Genomic DNA, 19,061 nt, shown 5'->3' on the forward strand with positions numbered 1-19,061 from the left:
AAAAGGTAAATAAGAGACTAAGTTCTGTGACTGTTGGGTTTAGTCACAAGATCTAAATAAAAACCAGTGTATTCATTAAGGTTAGAGGTGGATAGTGTTGGTTTGTGTGCGTTTAAGGTGAGAATCTAGGTTGGTCTACAATAATAAATTGCTTTTTGCAGTGTAAGTATTGTGTATGCACTGTGCAGTGTATGTAATTGGGTCATAACTGTTATTGCCACCCTATAAAAGCAGGCAGATAAATAAAATGCTTCACTGGTTCACCCTGTGCTGCAAGCGTGTGTCTTAATATGAGTCATCTATCCAAGATTAACAGCGAAGAGTGCTCCTGAGGTACAAATCAGCTAACTGTGCATGGGACTGTGTACCGCACTGTGAAAATACTCCACTACAAGTACAAGTCATGCATTCAAAACCTTACTTAAGTAAAAGTATGCAAGTGTCATCACAAGTGTACTTTAAGTTTGAAAAATAAATGATGCATCATATTCTGTACATATTTTTGTACTTTCTCAGCACCAAACAGAAATGTCAGCGACAAGCTGTTAAATAAAGTGACAGAGCTTAATTAGAATTAACGCCTCTCAGTATTAAGTCTCCTCCAACTAGTCATGTTGCAATTTACATCGATGTCATCATTCATTATATTATCCTATTAGACATTTGTGTGAAATTGTCATAATTAGCATAGAAAATACTAAAAGCTAAATCTGGCATGAATCATCTCTTCTCTTTATGAGATTAATGTTGTTTTCATGCATTAATAAAGACGAATAATTCAATTAAAACATGTTTTGTGAGGTCACAGTGACCTTTGACCTCCAAATTATATATATATATATATATATATATATGGAAATTCCCTCCAGGTGTTCCTAAAATGTTGCGTTCATGAGAATGGGACAGGGATAAAAAGTAGAGCGACTTCTGGAGTTACACTCAGACTTAATGATGATCATCTGCTGGATATTAACTGTCAGCAGTTTTGGGGAAACTAGCAAGAGTAAGCGATTTTGAAACTATCCAACCGAAAAGAAATTCATTGTGAAAATACAGTATGTCAACGTTTCAGGTTATTCTGTTGCCCGTGCAGAGATCATGGATGTGATGTTGACAAGTCAGGGAGTCAGGCAGCTGTACTTCTTCCGCTACAGTGGCTCACTATCGCCTCCTACACTGGACGGGCCGCAGCTAGTCAGTTAGCATGCTAACTTAAGTAGATATCGCTGCAACACAACACATAGACGTCTTTGACATAACTTAAACACTTTTACATCTTCACATTCTGTAGTGAATGTGTATATTCTGGCATATTTTACATCTTGAACCTTTAATATTTTATTTACCGATAGTTTTCTTGAGGCAGTATCAGGGGCCGACTCCTCTTGGATCTTTTCCCCAACACTAAACCATCTGTGTCCCCCCCCCTCCGCATCTCTCATCAACCCTGTGAAAACAACACAACCTTTAAATATAAGACTGAATGTACAACCAAGACTGGCTTCAGATGATAAAAACAACTGCTGGGAAAATGCTGCTACGGTATAAATACTTGTTCTGCGTGTGTGAAATGAAGGAAACAACAGTGCGAGCATGTGGCGGTGGTAACGTGCTCTGAAACGTCCTCCCTCAGGGCGGTCAGAAGACTGGGCAGCGTCCGGGTGAACCAAGACACCCAGGAGCAAGGAGAGCAGGACGCCGTTTAACAGCAACTGAATCAAGTGGTGAAACATTTAGATTGCGTGTGTGTGTGACATGATGCATTATCTAATTTATTTAAGATTTAAACTGCACTTTGTCCTCAGAGCGCTCTGCATCACTTTGAAAGGAGATGAAACTATTTCTGTGTTTAAGGAACTAATAAATAGGTTTTCTGAATATTTCTTTAGAGGGATCTGTGATTTGAAATAAAACATAATATAAGAAGCAGGTGGAGATGGGCTGGTATACATCCTGGGGGTAATTAGGGAATGAGGAACAGGTGAGCAGGTGGATGTAGGAGTCAGGTGACTGGGGCTGATGGGAACATCTGTGGGCATCTGGTGGATGGATGTGGAATGGCAGGTCTGGAGAAATGCCTGTGGACCCGGGGGAGACACTGTGACATCTATTCCATCTGACTAAACTCTTTACATAAGACTTGATGTTTCTATTTTCATGATGATTGTCAGTATAAATGTGGGAAAACTTTATACAAATAATGTTTCTGTGTTTTCTAATTCCAATAATTAGAGACGAGCATCCTGATCACGACGCCTTGAGGTGTTCCTGCATGATTCACTGAATAACAATAACAACCTATACACATTTCCTATAACTACAAACCACTACATGCTGCAGATTATATTTTAAAGATGTGATAATGCACGTAACAATACGACTACACGACTCCTGCAGAAATAACTTGATAGAAATGAATTGTTCTTTGTTGCTGTCAATTAGTTTGGTCCGTTTGGCATTACTCCTGTGCTGTGTCTGTTTTCTATCTCTTCTGGGTAAATGTTGTTAACCTCATTAAGCACTGAGCTCATGTCAGCTTCATTGAACCTTGTCCCATGAGGCAAACAGGATTAGGATAAACTAATACGGATCCCTGTTCAGTGCTTAAAGGTCTCCACATGAGGTTTAATGCAATTATGATTGGAAAGAAACATAATCAAATTACTCTACGAAGAAGAAAGTGGGTTTCAATGTTAATTGTAGGTTGTATTTAGAGACAATTAGAGGTTTTGTTGTACGTTTATGTTAAAGACTCAATTTACCCAAATTATACAAAGAATTTGCTTAAATAGTGTCAGTGCACGGTGTTATTCAGCCTCAGTTTTGAGTTATATGTCTCAAATTGTTATTGTTCTCACTTATTAATGTATCAAAACGGAGACAAAGTTGTCGTCTCTCAACCGTCTCATTGACTTACACTTAAACTGACTTTTCAACCGCGTTCATCACTTACTCTTCCAGTTCAGTTCACACTTCATTCAGGGATTAATGAATCTTCAACTGCGTTTTATACTTTAACTGCAACTTGACTCCATGTTTACACTTAATTTATCTACACTGACATTTACGTTCATCTCTTAACCCCCCCGATCAGTTACTCAACTCCTGTCGAGCACTCTAACTCCTATATACTGTATACTAGAACTGTATTCAGTTCTTACGCTTAGTGAAATTTATTCTCATTTCAACAGACATCTTAAACTGGCTTCTTTATTTTTGTCTTTTACCCTTTTGGATCAAATTATTTCTTAAATTGCTTTCAGTGCTTGGATTCTATTTTAACTGCCACTTCATCTTTTAAGTAACTATTTCAACCATGACGTCGACTTTCAGTATTTCAAATACTTTAAATGTTTCAACTTTAAATGCCTAAATTTCCCTCGGGATCAATTCAGTATCTATCGACTGTACACCTTCAGAAGCAAGCACATAGACACTTTCTGAATATCTTGCCTTTTCTAAATTTGATTTACTTATCTTGGTGAAATTACCCTTTAAACATAGTATTATTCTTATGATTATATATATACTATATATATATATATATATATATAGTATATATATATATATATAGTATATATAGTATATATATATATATACTATATATACATATATAGTATATATATATATATATAGTATATATAGTATATATATAGTGTATATATACATATATATATATACATATATATATACATATATATATATATATACATACATATATATATATATATATATATATATATATATATATATATATATATATATACACATATATACCTATATACATATACATATATACATATATATACATATACTATATATACATATATATACATATACTATATATACATATATATATATATATATATATATATATATATATATATATATACATATATACACATATATATATATATATACACATATATACATATATATATAGTATATATATATGTATACTATATATACATATATACATATATACACATATATATACATATATATATATACACATATATACGTATATATATAGTATATATATATAGTATATATATATAGGTGTGTATATATATGTATATATATATATATATATATATATATATATATTATATAATAATACTATATATGTATATGTGTATATGTGTATATATATATATATATATATAATAATACTATATATGTATATGTGTATATATATATTATATAATAAATAAATAAAATGTTTATTTTACTTATTTATTATATGTATATATTATTATTTTTCTTTCTTTATTGCACATTATTATTGTGCAGGGGTTGGTCGGTGTGGGTAAAATAAAAATACAAAGATGGAGATGATCTGTAAACCCGGCAGTGTGTTTTATAATATGGTATTCCACATTCACCTACAGCATCAAGAAACTAACAAAGCTCCTAAACATCTCAAACATATAAAGTGTATCTTTATCTTTCCCCTAAATCAAGAACTTTGTCTTAACCTGTTAAAATGATTGCAATTAATTTCAACATTACTGTTTTGTGCGAAGATTGAGCAACACTGGCCAAAAAAAAGAAACAAAAAGACAGTCTTACTGAGGCATTAGCCTGCCATTTATTGTTATTGAGGAAGTTAACATGGTTAACTGCATTGAAAGTCATACAATAAACCTCTTCAGCTTTGAGAGAGGTCCCTCCCTGTGTCACAGAGAGAAAGCTGTAGGAATATACATACAGTATATCTTATTGGCAAGTAGATATGTTTTAGTAAGTACATTCTCCTCTATCAGGTACTCATGTACAATATACATGTTAAAAAATATAGTTTGTTTGCATTGCGATCACCGTTTTTTTTCCTTTTATTGTTCAGGATGAAATAATTCACATTTAAGTGTTACATGTTCTTGAATGGTGGTGGAACTAATTAGCACTGTTTTGTTTTTTTTAATAGCTATCACATACACATAGGCATATGCATAGAAGGCACGTCTATGCATCTAAATTGCTTACATGATAAATGGAAAGCAGTTTTATCATCTGGGAGGAAAAGCAAAAAAAACAGTAAAGTATTCAAGAACATATGGCCGATGAGCAGCCGCACTCTCACAACACATACACACATCCTCCTCGCACACACACACACACACACAGGACACAAAACACCACAAAGCAAGCACTCCACGAAACATGAGACGAGTACAAACTCATTCGTTTTTGACGATAAAACTGCATACAGTACACCACACTACAGAAGATCTCAGTCAGTGGATGGCGTTCACCCGGGAGGAGAGGAATCATTTCAAAGAACACTTGCTGTGAAGCAGCAGCCGGGCGTTAGCAGAGTCCTCCGGTGGGAGGAAGCAGCCCCCGAAAAAACACTGATTTCATGATTTTCAAAATGTTACAGAAAGAAGCTGTTCAATCCTGGATCAGTGGTTGTTGAGAACTGTCCCTCAAGGCAAAGAGGATAGCTGCTTCTTTCCTTTTCTTAATGGAGAGATTCTGAGTCAGCACTGTTACAGTAAGTTCAGTCTCAAGACTGCAGTTTCTCAAGGCGTAGTGTTGGGAAGGCTTGACAAAAACAAAATACTTAGGCAACACGTTTGAAATGAGTGTTGGGGATTCTCACTGGATTACTGCAGATCCAAAACACCAGACTTCCATTAATACTGCAGCTTAGTGTGAAGGTGAAGTTAAATGAATAGTTTCACATTTTACGACATGTACTCGTTAGATTTCTTGCTAGTTAGACAAAGAGATCGATACCACTCTCATATCTGTACGCTAAATATGAAGCTAGAGCTAGCAGGTGATTAGCTTAGCATAAAGACTACAAGCAGGGGGGACAGCTAGCTCTGTCTGAAGGGGACAAAACCTTTGAACCAAAACATTTTTTCTTTCTGTCTGTGTACAGTTTAAACAAACTAGATATAACATGTTAATGTTAGCTTTAGAGTTGCTGGTATGGGGATTGTGTTACCGTTGAACAGAGCCAGGCTAACGGTTTCCCCTTGTTTCCAGTCTTTATGCTAAGCTAAGCTAACCAGCGGCTGACTTCATACATCGACCCTCTCATCTAACCCTTTGCAAGAAAGTGAATGAGCAAATTTCACAAAATGTCAATAGATTCCTTTAAATGTTATTAACAAAAAAAAAAAAGATAAGAAAAGTGTGAATCCAGCTGATTATTACAGGGCCAACAATCTATAACCACAACAATGACTATCTATAGTGCCAAAGCTGAGAGATGTGTGATTGCTTCTTAAAACAGTGAGACTTAAAATTAAGTACATGTGGTGCTCAAAATAGGTCAATGATACACAAAAGGCATTTGTCTTAATAAAAAAAAAAAAAAACACAAGAACGAATGGAAAAAAAGAAAAAAGTAAATGCACTTTTAAAAAAAACTTAAAAAACAAAGTTCTTTTGGCAGCCGTGCGTCTGTGGCGATGCCTGCATTACAGACTCCCCTGAAATCTTTATACGTCATCACACTGACTTTGACATAGAAGTGCAGGCATGAAGAAACTCCTCTCTAAACCCCAGATTAGATTATTTAGAAATCCACCAGGTGAATCAAGGCTTGACTGTAACTGTTATGCTGCGAAATAAAAGTGCAGCAATAAGGGCATTCGGGTTGAGCTCAGGAATGGTTAAACTAACAGACACTGTGTATCCCACAAACAAAAGCATATTAAAAACACATGTGGACGACAAAAAAAATGTTAATTCACACTCCGAACAGCCTGAATTAAAATTTCTCTTGGAGGCAGTTCTGGCGCAAAGAAAACAAGGAATTCATGTTTAGAAGTCAGTGGATTACAAATCTACAGTAAATATGATATTACACTACAATGCCAATAGTTCTTCATTCAGAAACATTAACTCTATATAACAGTGAAAACTGGACACTAATCCAAATTTTTTGCCCCACTTTTGTCCACAAATAAGGTCTCGTCTCCCAGCGCTTTACAGGCTGAACCGGCCGAACAGAGACTTTTAATTGGCTGAGAAATGTGGATACAATTATTTGTGGTTTTTGGCACAGGCCTTATTCAGAAAACACCTCACTTCCCATTCACAAACAACCTACATAACCTTCCTTTGGTTAATTAAAAAAAACAAAAAACATAGAAATATGAGAGATGAGCAAAGGTTAGCTAAGTGTGTCCCCTCTGAGGAGAGTGCTTGCTGTTTGCAGCCCTTGTTGGGGTGAGATTTACAAAGGCTAATCCTAAAACTGTGTTTTAGTCGTAGGATTTAGCATGTTAGGCTTCTCAAAGGCTCTTCTGATGATCATCACAGTGGTTTAGAATTCAACTAGCGGGCGAATGTTCATGTAAGATGAGCGAGAACAGGAGGACCCTGGTGTCTGGTCTCTCTCACGTTTTTATGTTGCGTGTGTTTTTCCATTGTTCCATGTCATTGCGGTCAAGTCTCAGGCGTCACGGTGTGGCTGGCGAAAAAACTGTCAGGTATCAAGATCCTGAAGGAGACAGAAAGAAATACTTTATAAGAAATACATACGTACTACAGCGCCTTTCACTCGTGCAACTGCAGCCCTGAAATGATCTGTGCGAGGAGGCGAATGGTCGAATCAATCGGACTGAAAGTGTGACGCAGAAACTCCGGACAATGTGCCGACCCCATTCTCTGGACATTGTCCGGCGTTAATATGAGGAAACGGCTCAATACTTTATTTACCGCTCCTGCAGAGAGATCTGGTTTAAGTTAGAGAACAGGCTTAACTCCTCATTTTCCCTGTTTTATGATTTTCTTTTTATCTGCCGTTTAAATCTAAACATTGAGTTTACATTATTGTCACAATGAACATTTTCAGAGCACGAATTCCAACAATAAAAACAACACAGTTAGACTTGTCACTCTTTTGCTTTCGAGTTTCACATTTGAAAAGTGAATTAATTCCAATCACTTCTACGTTGCCTTTTGTTTTACCATCAATTAAGTTGTATACTTCCTGCTGCACAGATGTTTCACATTAAAGGTAATCCAGTAGGCGGGCGTTTAATGTGAAACATTAGCACAAATGGCAAAGTAGAAGCACTTGGACTTTGTGAGAACAGTATTTCTTTAGTTGAAACGGAATTTTAAAACAATGTTTTTGCCACTTGAGGGCAGCGGAACAAGCTGAAAAGACAATATCTGACATTATCACAGTATGAAGGTTTTACATGTAGGAAACAGGAAGGAAAGAAGTGATGTGGAAAAGTAGATCATGCAGTATTAATCATGCAATATCATTATAATACAGGTGTTCTTCCCCAGCCAGCTAAAACTTCCTAGAGAAGTTACGGTCTCATATTGTTTTCCATATGAGCAGGCATGATATTTCATTTACCTGGAACGGATAGAGCACTGGGGTCAAAGGTGAATCTCATCTGTAGCTCTTCTGCTGCTGCATCAGGCCCACGTTCTCATACACTCTGGAGCTGTCATCCCTCATCCTGCCAACATGCATACACTTTCATGACCAACTACCGACGATGGTTTCTGAATAAGCGGTTTAAATGCAACGTAAAACTGTTAAAAAGAAGCTCTTTACTTACTCTGTGCAGGTGGGAGTAGGAATAGGAGTGCAAGGAGGCAAAGGGCTCTGCTCTCCTCCAGTCAGGTCAGATGAAGAGTACTTGATGTTGGTGTACTCTCGCCCTTTTATCTTACTTTTCTGCAGAAGAGAAAACAGAGCGAGGTTAGGAGACCGGAGCAGAACAAGTAAACATGGACAAAAGGGAGTTGTTATCTGCTGCACACCTGTTCCTCCTCTATGCGTCTCTGCAAGGTTTCTATGTAGTGCTGCACGGCCATATAGATGAACCTGTACTGCGCCTCAGTCTGCACCATCCCAGAGCGCTGAGAACGAACCATCTGGATGGTCTTTGGCACGTCGATGTCGCAGTCCACCCCTGCAGCGGGAAAAAACAATACGTTACACTGATAACATCCTGAGCAATGGTGACAAACAAAAGCAACATTATTAGCCTCTAGAAACACAGCGGCCGGCGTGAGAGTTTGTGAAGATGATGAAACGTTTGTCTTCTTCACAACGATGATGTATGTGTTTGTGTTAGTTTATAGACAGTTGAACGCGAGCACAAGGACAGAAATAAGTACAGATACATAGAGAGAGTAAAACATTTTAGACTATAAAAAAGTAAGAATAGAAATAAAAATAGAAACCGTACAAGACTTCAGAGAGACATTTCCAACAGGGAGCTGAAGCCGTTATCTTCGCTCTCTTCAAAGCCTCTTTCATAAAAAAAGGGAGTCTGGTGGCTTTGAAGAGAGCGAAGATAACGGCAAGGTGAAGCGGTGAACATATTCTATATATAGCGTACACTTAAACTGACTTTTTAGGTGGGTAAAATATGTTTTACTGCTGCCCCCAGGATACTTGTATTGACACGTGTACATTTGCAGGACTCACCTTTTTCTCTGATCACATCTATCAGGATGTCAATCACTATAAACGTTCCCGTCCGCCCGATCCCTGCACTGAACAACATGAGAGAAAGTCTTTGAGTTAACACGTGTGCTCCATGCCCACTTATATATAGTGTCTGTTAAGAGGATGTATGTGTTTTAGCGTGTTACCTGCAGTGTACCGCTATAGGCCCAGCGTCCAGTATGCTCTCCTGCTTTAGGTTGACCTCCTCTAAGAAGTCGAGAACGCCGCCTGGGTCAGTGGGGACTCCGTGGTCCGGCCAGGCCCTGAAGTGGTACTGCCAGACTGTACGCTCTGTATTGCCCTGAAAACATGCGAGTGGAGAGCAACTTTCAACATACAGTTTATTTAGTTATAATCCATACATGAGTCTATAAAGATTAAAGCTGGCAATATTCTATATTTTTGTTTTAGTCAACAAATCACGTGTAAAGAGCAAAACCAACAATGCGTCTCTCAATACTCAGCCAAATCATTTCTGTCCTTTTTAAACAAGCGTTACTCAACAGAGAGTAAATAGAGTTTTTGTTGGAGACTATTTTTAGCTATGGTTTTATCCACATTTGGTGCTCTAGTGAGTATTTGGGGCAGCAGGACTGTGTAGGATTGAGTCACAATAAACTACAGTGTGTGTTCATGGTAATGAGCAGGTCACACAGTGCAGCAGTGAGGCTCGTTGATGTGTTTTTAATAGCTTTAAGAGAGCTCTATGGCTCAGAGATCAGGCTTTCATACACGCACCACACACACAGACTATTCTTTAATGTAAACCGACATTTATTCTCAAATCAATGCAGTGAAATGTTTTTGGATAAATATTTGGAAAGAAAGAGTTTCCCCCCCCCCCATCAAGTATTTTGTCATCTTAACATTTGATAAGTATATATTTTTGCCGGTATCATATTGTGTTGACTTTAAGCTCACATGGAGGCAAACGTTTCAAATGTTCCTAAACGATAATAACCTCTACGTTCATATTACAGTGACATGTATAAACTATATTATACTTTGTTTATCCATGTTTATACACAACAACACAGCTTACCTGTCCAACCTTTGACAGTTTGAGTTCTCTTAAGATGTAGTCGTGTGCAGCCGTCTCTCGGACGTTGCGGACGCGCATCGCACCGTACTCCTTCAGAGACGACATGTCCGGCCAATACTTCACACACTTGCTCTGTTGAGACACAATCACGTTTGACATGTTACAAAGCATCGGAAAATTGTGATACAACGCTGAAAACATTTGGCTGATAATACTTAAGTAACATTTTGAAATCAGGACTTGTAAAAGGAGTATTTTTAGACTGTGGTATTTCTATTTCTATGTCCCACCGCTGGTGACTGACACCAAAGCCTGATATTAATACATTGTAGCTGCGTTGGAAACATATTGATGCAACAGCACATGCTGAGCTAGTGTTCAGGAATAAGAACAGTACAGCCTTCATTGAGTTAGGGTGGACTGACGTTATGTCACAGATCATTATGCGATTGTTTTGCTCACCTTTCCTCTCTCCACCTCTTTGGTGGTCATCACGATGACTCGGGAGTTCTCCTGAAACACCATCCTCCAGAAGTCACTGATGGTGTTCTGCAGACAGCCCTGAGTGGCGATGTAGCTCTTCTTCACCTTTGTACTGTTACACTTTGGGTCTAGCTCCGGCTGCACACACAGACAAACACAGAGACGGACGGCTGAATAATAAAAACAACTGCAGAAAGATCAATATAATACTAACTTTTATCAATATATATAAAAGATGTGTTTCGCAGAGGACGTAGTGAGTTTACCAAGACAGCAGATACGACCATGATGATATTGGCGTTGATGTAGTCAGAGCCTGGCTCATTTGGGTCCCTGTCATTCAGCACCACACGTGTGTGGTCGACTGGAAACAGAAACAGAACCGTTTTTAGTTTTTTAAATCCCCCTGAGGTGAAAATGAAAGTGTGAAATAGTGAAAGAGCAGTCGGGGTTTTCTCACAAGGCAGAATGTTCTTGTATCTGTTCTTGTTTTTGTTCTCTGCTCTCTGGCCCTCTTTGCGACTGTAGAGCAGCTTGCACTCTTGTTGCTGCAAGGTCTGGATGGACAAAAAAGACATGAGAGTCAAATCTCAGCATTCTGTTTGCAACCAACAATAGGGCTGCAAGTAACGATTGTTTCCATTGTTGATTGTTTAGTCTATAAAATGTCAGAAAATAGTGAAAGAAATCACTTTAAATGTCTTGTTTTGTCAGATATTCCGTATATTACGAGAGAACAACTGAGAAAAGCAGGAAATCTCCACATTTGAGGCTGAAAACAGCTTCTTCTGCCATCAACATATAAAGAGTGCAAGTATAAAATACCAAAAGAACAGATATCCAAAATCCACAATGTTTTTTTTTTTTATGGTAACAAACAAAACTAGGAAAAGTGCGCTGCAGTTTGACAACAACAGAACCACTCACCTCAAACTCTTCCCAGAAGCCCTGTTTGACCTTGTCTGTGGCCTCCGCTAGTTTGCTCAGCTCCCTAACTCGACTTTCAATCTCTGCAGCGTTAATACGCGTAGTGTTCAGGGGCTGGGGGAGGACAGCAGGAGTCAGCATCAGTAAAAAAAAACAATCAGGAAAACGCTTGAGGTAAAAATGAGTATTTGAAACAGACATTTAAAAAGGTACCTGTTTGAGCTGAAGCACGGTGCCCAGAGTTTCCACCATGGGATTCTTTTTGTAGTGTTCTACCAAGTCGGTGAGGGAGTCAAACTTCTCCCCTCCGCCCACGTCGTATTTCAGGTCATGCTAAAGAAACCACAGGAGTGAACCAGCTTCACCATTACGAGACATATAAAAACTTTTACACGCATAAGAAACCAGCTGACTGAGAGATCACAGCTGATGCGTTTGCATGCACTGCAGCAACCTGGTTACTTTAAAAATCGACGTATATTTGCAATAGATCAGTATTAATATATTTCTCAACCTCCCCAACATTTAAACAGTGAGAGGACAGACTGTACTGAGAGCACACAGCTTTCCCTTACATCACAGATGTGTCCGAATCTTCCACCGGAGGAACTTAATGACCCGTAACTTAAGGTGTAGCCATAGTCACCGGTTCTGCTTTTGTTTCCACTGCACTCCACTGTGAGGACAAGTTCCTGGGAGTAAATGTAAGTGTTCCTCGGGAGGTGATGATGCTAAATCCTCCTAAATATTCATTTTAAAATGTAGTTTCATTGCATTTTGACGTAACATTCAAGTAGATTATGCACTTTCCAAAAATCTTGAGTAACATTTCAAGTTGTGAGCGGGGCAGTGGAACAAAACGCCACTTTGCTATATTTTAAATTTCCCTTTAAAAGCTCAAAAATGATTGCACTGCATCATGCAGTTTGTTCTCCAGCAGATTGTTCATGAGAGGATGAAGCAGAGAGCTGGCTTGACGGTAGATAACAGAGAGGCAGGACAGGCAGCTGCTAATGCATCCTTTTGGGCAGCCACATGTCTTGAGGGACGCAGCTGCTCTGGAGAGCTGGTCAGCGGTGTGGGAGCTGGTCTGGTGCCAGTTTGTCGACCTCCTACTGCGAGTGAGGCCCTTACATTCATTTAATGATACCGACTTGTCATTAGGTGTGAGAGAAAGTCAAACACTTGTTTTATTTCTGTTCAGCTCAACTCTTCCCAGAGGCTGTATGTCCTTTACATCTATGTTACGTGTTGCCCCTCAGTTTGTGTTATTACATGTCATCTTTCTGTTAAATGTCTGAAGGCAGGAAAACACAGAGGTAATGAGGAGTTACTTTTACCTGGCAGCGGATCATGACGTGAGTGACCTTGGGCTTGTTGTCACTGCTGTCCGTCTTGTCATCTCCTGTCCGGACTGACAGAACAAAATCCCCGGGGTGGCTCTGGCTCTCTCTCACCAGGAAGCTGCCATTCTTCCCTTTCTCCGTCAGCAGCTTCTCGGCCTCCCTGCCCGACAAATGTCCGTGGAACCATCTGTGCAAAAAGACACACGAGGGGAAAATTCGTTTAGACTAAAAACTCAACTCGCTAAAGAATACTTCACATCATGAAACTCTGCTACCAAGAGTTTGCTACTTACTTTAATGGCATCGCTCTTTTTTATCCATTAAACATGGGTGTTTATTGTAAGTGTGGTTGATAAAAGGGATAAAGACATTACAAAGCTTACATTTGTCTTCAGTTTTTCTTGTGTTGTAGGTTATAGCTTGATAATACTCTGGAGAAAAGAGCCAAATCTAATGGGTATGGAGAGTAAATATAAATTCTGAATACATTCATATATATCGTAGAATAACTCATCTGTACTTTGTATGCAGCTGCTTTTAATGGCCAACGCAGTGTTTTGCTGCGAGTTGCATCAGCCTCCTTGCTGCTGCGAATGGATGTTGCCGAAGCAGACTCTTAGAATAAGTGTTTGTCTATAAATAAATATAACAATAGAAAAGTTTTTGCTTTCATGCTAAAGTGCCCCAAATAACAGAAACTGAAGCTACGGCTGATGAAGATTGTGTGGCATAATCAAAAGTGTGTTGTTGTTTTTAAGGTGCAATTCATTCAAAACTGACCATCACAGGAATTTGAAATGAATAAATACACTTCTAAAATCAATCCAAACTGATAATGTCTTAACACAAACACAAAAATATAACATCCAACGTCATCACTCGCCTCTCCGAGGTGGGATCCGCACAGTTGAGAGGATACTTGAGCTCAATGACATCTCCGTTTTTCTCTTTCAGTTGGCCGTGATGCTCCATGTAATACTGCACCAGCTCCGCCAGAGTGGCGAACTTCTCCCCTCCATAAAGGTCATAATAGTCTCCTGTGTTCTGGATCTTAATGTGGGTGACGGCTCCATTTCTCCTACAGAAGAAGAAAAAAGGTTGCCATTAAAATAAAAGGGCAAGAACATCATCATTGGGGGAAACAATGAGACTCCAGCAGGAAGCTGAAAAAGTCCAACTACTTTGTAAAGTATCTTCTTACTTAATCTCACATAAGCAGTCAATGTAGCACAATGTCGGACATTACAAGCAACTTCCTGTTGGGCTTCATCAATTGAGTAATTTTCACTGCGTGACATATTATAGACCAACCAATAATTGATCAATTAAGAAAAGAATCCTTAGTTGCAGCATTAATTGCATCATTACGCATGTTTTGCCTGCAGCCCTTCAGATGCAAAGCGCATGTATTGTGCTTAAGGTGATAAATAGTTTCACGCCGAGTCACATGCAACACTAACAACATGGGTGCCATCTGGTTTCTGCAAGAGAGGTGAGAGACAAAAAAAAAAAAAAAAAAGGAAAACTGGAAGTTTTCAAAGATTACATTTCTTAAAGGAAAACGCCGCGGTTTTGTGAGACAAACCAGATACAGACGGTATAAACGGTGTCGAGTCATTGTAGGTGACCGCTAGTGTCTCAGAAAATAGAAATAGAGAAGTTGTGGCCGATCTGAAGCTCAGCGGCATGTAGACTTAATGGACTTCTGGTTAAGTCTGGCAGAATGAGCACAAAAGACAAGAGACGTGCGCTGGTTTGAAACAGCAGGGACGATGTCTCCATTTCCACAAAAGGAGCACGACTTGTTTGGTTTCCATTGAAGTAAATATGGTGTGAGACGAGAGACTGTGCAGTTAAAATATGAGACCGAGACAAAAATAACACGGGCTATGTCAGCTAAACTAAGTTAATGATACGTCATCTTAAAACATTTATGGCTCGACAGGCCCCGAGATAGAACCACAAACCTTTTTTCTTTTCTTTTTTAATTAGTAAAAGGCTGGTCTTCCTTCTTTGGATCACGCTGGTTTCCCACTATCATTCAACATAGTTTGTGCTTAAGATGGAGCAGAATTCAGTTTGGTGTGAATAGTACAGCACATTTAAAGCCGAATTAATGGGTTTTTTCAGCCCCCGAACACTACAACGGCACATCATGTCACCTAATAAATGTGTTAAGTCAAATGTGTGAGCAAACAATTGCCTACTTACACATCCGCAGTAACACTGGCATTCATTTGGGGTTTATGTGTCCACAAGATCAACGCAAGTTCAACATTTAAGCTCTGTTTCGATGTCCACCAACTCCTGAGTGAAATATCTTAAGCTCCTAGATGTATGTCAGCTAGTCGCAAACTATGTGTCTCTCTTAGTTTGGTGCTGAGCAGGTGGGGTGCAGGGGGTCTCGGGCTCTAGAAATCCAGACAATGATCCAAAATAAACTTGAATACTGTGTAGAGCTGAGGGGAACTGCAGAGACGGGTGATATGATGATGACTCTCTGTGGGTTTGTTCATAGGAATGACCTCCTTTGAATTACACATCATTTGATCCTTTGTTATAATTAATATATTAGTTAGTGGAGCTTTAAGTAAGATAGCCAAAAGACCGGTCTCCTAAAAGCAAAGTATGTATAATTTAAAATTCAATTACATGGCGCCATACGTTGTTTACACACTTTCACTACTGATGCTTTTTATATGTTGTTGCTGATTGTGCACAATCACTGTTGCTTAAAGTTTGAATAGTAATAATGGAGTTAGGGATGAAACATGAAATAACCACCTCTTCTCAAAACCTTTAATAATATGAGAACCCAAAGTAAAAATCTAAAAAGTAGAAAGCACTAGAAAGTTTTTTTTTAAATTGTTGACACAGTATCACACTGTGTCCTGTATTGTATGCTGCATTGTGTGCTCATGAATGCCATCACTTACCGTACTGAGAGTGTAAAGTCTCCTGGGTTACTCTTACTGGGTCTGGCTAAAAAGCTCCCATCCACTCCACGAGTCAGCAGGAGGTTTTCAGCCTCCACACCTGTGATGTTGGGGTGAAACCACCTGAGAGAGGAGTAAAGCAACGATCAGCCTCAGTGTGGAGTGCAAGTCTGTGTCCAAAATGTGTGCTGCATTAATATTTCACCATGGCGGGGCATGTACACTGCTTTTTCTAAAAAAAAAAAAATTGATCGATGCAAAAACTGCAGTTGCACAATTACTACACCTTTCAACAGTATTGTTTTCCTGCTGAAATGTGTTGTGTAGCCCAAACAAAACCCACAACGACCAGAACATTAAACATAATTATACACAGGAAACATACATGTTTATTATGTGTGCAAACTCTATATCCCTTTATTGTATTGCTCTTCTCATTTTGTTTTTTTAAGTGTTGAGGCTCCTTGATCGTCATCTATCTCCCATTCTTTACCCCCGAAGACTATCGCTCTGTTTAGCTCATGTCTGCGTCTCCTCCTTCAAGAGACTCAGCCAGTGTTTGCTCTGTCTTTGTTCATAACTGTCACACTGCATGTTGTCTCCTTATATGCGAATATAGTACCCTTCAGTGTTTCACGTCCACGTTCCTCTTTCTACGTCTTCAGTTCAGTACTAAAGATGTTTAACATTAGGCACCAAAGTCTACTTGGCAATAAACCGTATTCTGAGTCACTGAACTGAGGTTTTGTGGTCCTTAACTTATAAATAATATTTACTTAAATGATATGTTTGTGCTTTATTTACCTAATATTATTATTCTGTTTCCTGATATTACAAGTGTTCTACTGTAACACATTTGCACTCTATATATATATATATATATATACACAAGATATATTAACAGTGTTACAAAGGTTAAAAAACATAACATTACCACAGTCTAGAAATATTCTGCTACAAGAAAGATCCTGCATTCAAAACTTTACTGAAGTAAAAGTACAAAAGTATTAGTATTTACATGCACCAACATTAAAAGTACTCATTATACAGAATGACCCATTTCAGAATAATATAATTATTGTTTTCATCCCTTTAATGTTGCAGCAGGTCAAATTTAAGCTATCTTTAATTACTTTATATACTGCTAGGTAGCTTGTGAATCAATAAAGTTTTATCTCTTTTAATGTATTTGTTGATTTAATTTTGCATTATTAATTTGAATCTGCAAAGTAACTAATAACTTAAGTTATCAAATACAGGTAGTGAAGTAAAAAGTGCAATATACCCTGTGAAATGTAGTAGAAGTATGAAGTAGCAGAAAACTTAAAAAGTACCTAAAATTGTACTTAAGTACAAAACTTGAGAACATTTTCTTAGTTACATTTCACCACTGTATGAGTTTGTATATAAAAACCTACATGGCAATAAACATCATTGTGATTCATGGTACTGAGGTCTTTAACTTAAAATTACTATGTTTTTAAAATCATACGTTTGTGCTTTATTTCCCTAATATTATGATTCCGTTTCACAATATTGTAATCGTACTCCTGTAACTACTTTGTACTCCGTATATAGGACAGATAGTAACGGTGTTTACTAAACTAACATCCTCTGGGCTCTAACGTTAAGTTGCCGGTGTATGCTTAATGAAGCGCTCTTTAGCTAACTAACGTTAGCTCTTCAGTGTTTTTCCAGAACCGTTGGTACACTCAGCTTGTTTACGGACACATCAACACCCAAACAGCTGAGTTTAGTTAAAAGTTAGCTAGCTCAGCTAACATAATCAGCAGACATTGTTTTCCAGACAGCCCCCCCTCACCTCCGAGATGTCATTTTTTCGTTCCTCACTTCCTCGCTGGCAGTTAGCAGTAGCTACAATTAGCTGGCTACCGTTTCCGACCGTTTCCGCTTCAATCACAGAATAAAGTGCTTCATCGGTTTACACCCGGTCAAAACGGGCACCGCGATCCAAGCATGGAAACAAAAATTGTATGCGTTACAAAAAAAAAAAGTCTTTAGGCCTCGGCCCCGGAGACTTCACAGCAAGTCGATTATGGGACGTCACCAAACATGCGACAAAATAGAGGGTGCGCGGATGTTTTCACCCTGGACGGCCGTTCTTCGCTGCCGCTTCCCCGCTTTTAAATGAAGCCAAAGGAACCCGACCCGTCCGGCAAACAGCGAGACGTAAATTAAAGAGTCCTATCACTTTCTCTTCGCGCATGCTCATTTGATAGTTTATTTTATGACTACAGCGGCACAAGCGATAGGCGGTGCGGAGCGTCTACGGAGCGTTTGCCGCTCTATCGTCAGAAGCGAAACATTCCGCAGCTCACCGCGGACACCGCACAAGTCACGTGATCACACAATTATACCATCACAAAAAGTAGGAGATAAATGTCCAAATGTTGAAATCAAATGTCAAAAACTATTATATTTACTATTCAGCAGTGGCGCTCAGATCTTTTAGTTAAGTAAAAGTAGTCATACCAAAGAACAAAAGTATTAGCATTAAAGTATTCTTAAAGTACCAATAGTAAACAGGTTTTTTCTCCAGAATGGCCCATTTCAGAATCATATATATTATATTAATGGATTATAATTATTGATGCACTAATACTATAATTTTAATATTGTACCTCTTAAATGTGTGGCCATCTTTTTTTAAAGTCAAAAGTACAATATTTTCCTCTAAATTGTAGTGGAGTAGATATATAAAGTATAGGAAGATCTAAATATACTCAAGTAAAGTACAATCACCTCAAAATTGTACTGCAGTACAGTACAGTGATGGTACCAGGATTAATCATGCAACCAAAAAGATAAAAACCTAATAAATAACCTATAAATTCTGACGTCAAGCACAAGTTATTTAGGTGTAA

At 38.3% G+C, this 19,061-nt stretch overlaps 1 protein-coding gene across 2 annotated transcripts; it reads right to left on the reverse strand.

The window, feature by feature from the left end:
- Positions 1 to 4,568: 4,568 nt before the first annotated feature.
- Positions 4,569 to 18,384, reverse strand: ptpn11a (protein tyrosine phosphatase non-receptor type 11a). Of its 2 annotated transcripts, XM_029444597.1 has the most exons (16): positions 17,999 to 18,384; positions 16,177 to 16,299; positions 14,124 to 14,318; positions 13,235 to 13,427; positions 12,108 to 12,227; positions 11,895 to 12,008; positions 11,428 to 11,524; positions 11,234 to 11,331; positions 10,947 to 11,105; positions 10,485 to 10,616; positions 9,589 to 9,743; positions 9,422 to 9,489; positions 8,749 to 8,900; positions 8,544 to 8,662; positions 8,336 to 8,441; positions 4,569 to 7,462 (listed from the first exon to the last, which is right to left on the reverse strand). In XM_029444597.1, exons 1-15 carry the CDS (start codon positions 18,010 to 18,012, stop codon positions 8,372 to 8,374), a joined length of 1,809 nt encoding a protein of 602 aa, XP_029300457.1. In that variant the 5' UTR covers positions 18,013 to 18,384; the 3' UTR covers positions 4,569 to 7,462; positions 8,336 to 8,371. The 2 variants fall into 2 exon arrangements, with proteins under 2 accessions (XP_029300457.1, XP_029300458.1); XM_029444598.1 differs by lacking the exon at positions 8,336 to 8,441.
- Positions 18,385 to 19,061: the final 677 nt, after the last annotated feature.

The sequence above is a fragment of the Cottoperca gobio genome, chromosome 12 (assembly GCF_900634415.1).
Source record: "Cottoperca gobio chromosome 12, fCotGob3.1, whole genome shotgun sequence".
Classification (NCBI taxonomy): domain Eukaryota; kingdom Metazoa; phylum Chordata; class Actinopteri; order Perciformes; family Bovichtidae; genus Cottoperca; species Cottoperca gobio.

What these genes read in the sequence shown, in the direction of transcription:
- ptpn11a (XM_029444597.1), bottom strand. An exon ending in CCGTGCTTCAGCTCAAACAG is followed by an intron (nt 12,009 to 12,107) that starts GTACCTTTTTAA and finishes GTCCTCCCCCAG; the next exon opens with CCCCTGAACACTACGCGTAT. An exon ending in CCTACTCCCACCTGCACAGA is followed by an intron (nt 8,442 to 8,543) that starts GTAAGTAAAGAG and finishes GCATGTTGGCAG; the next exon opens with GATGAGGGATGACAGCTCCA.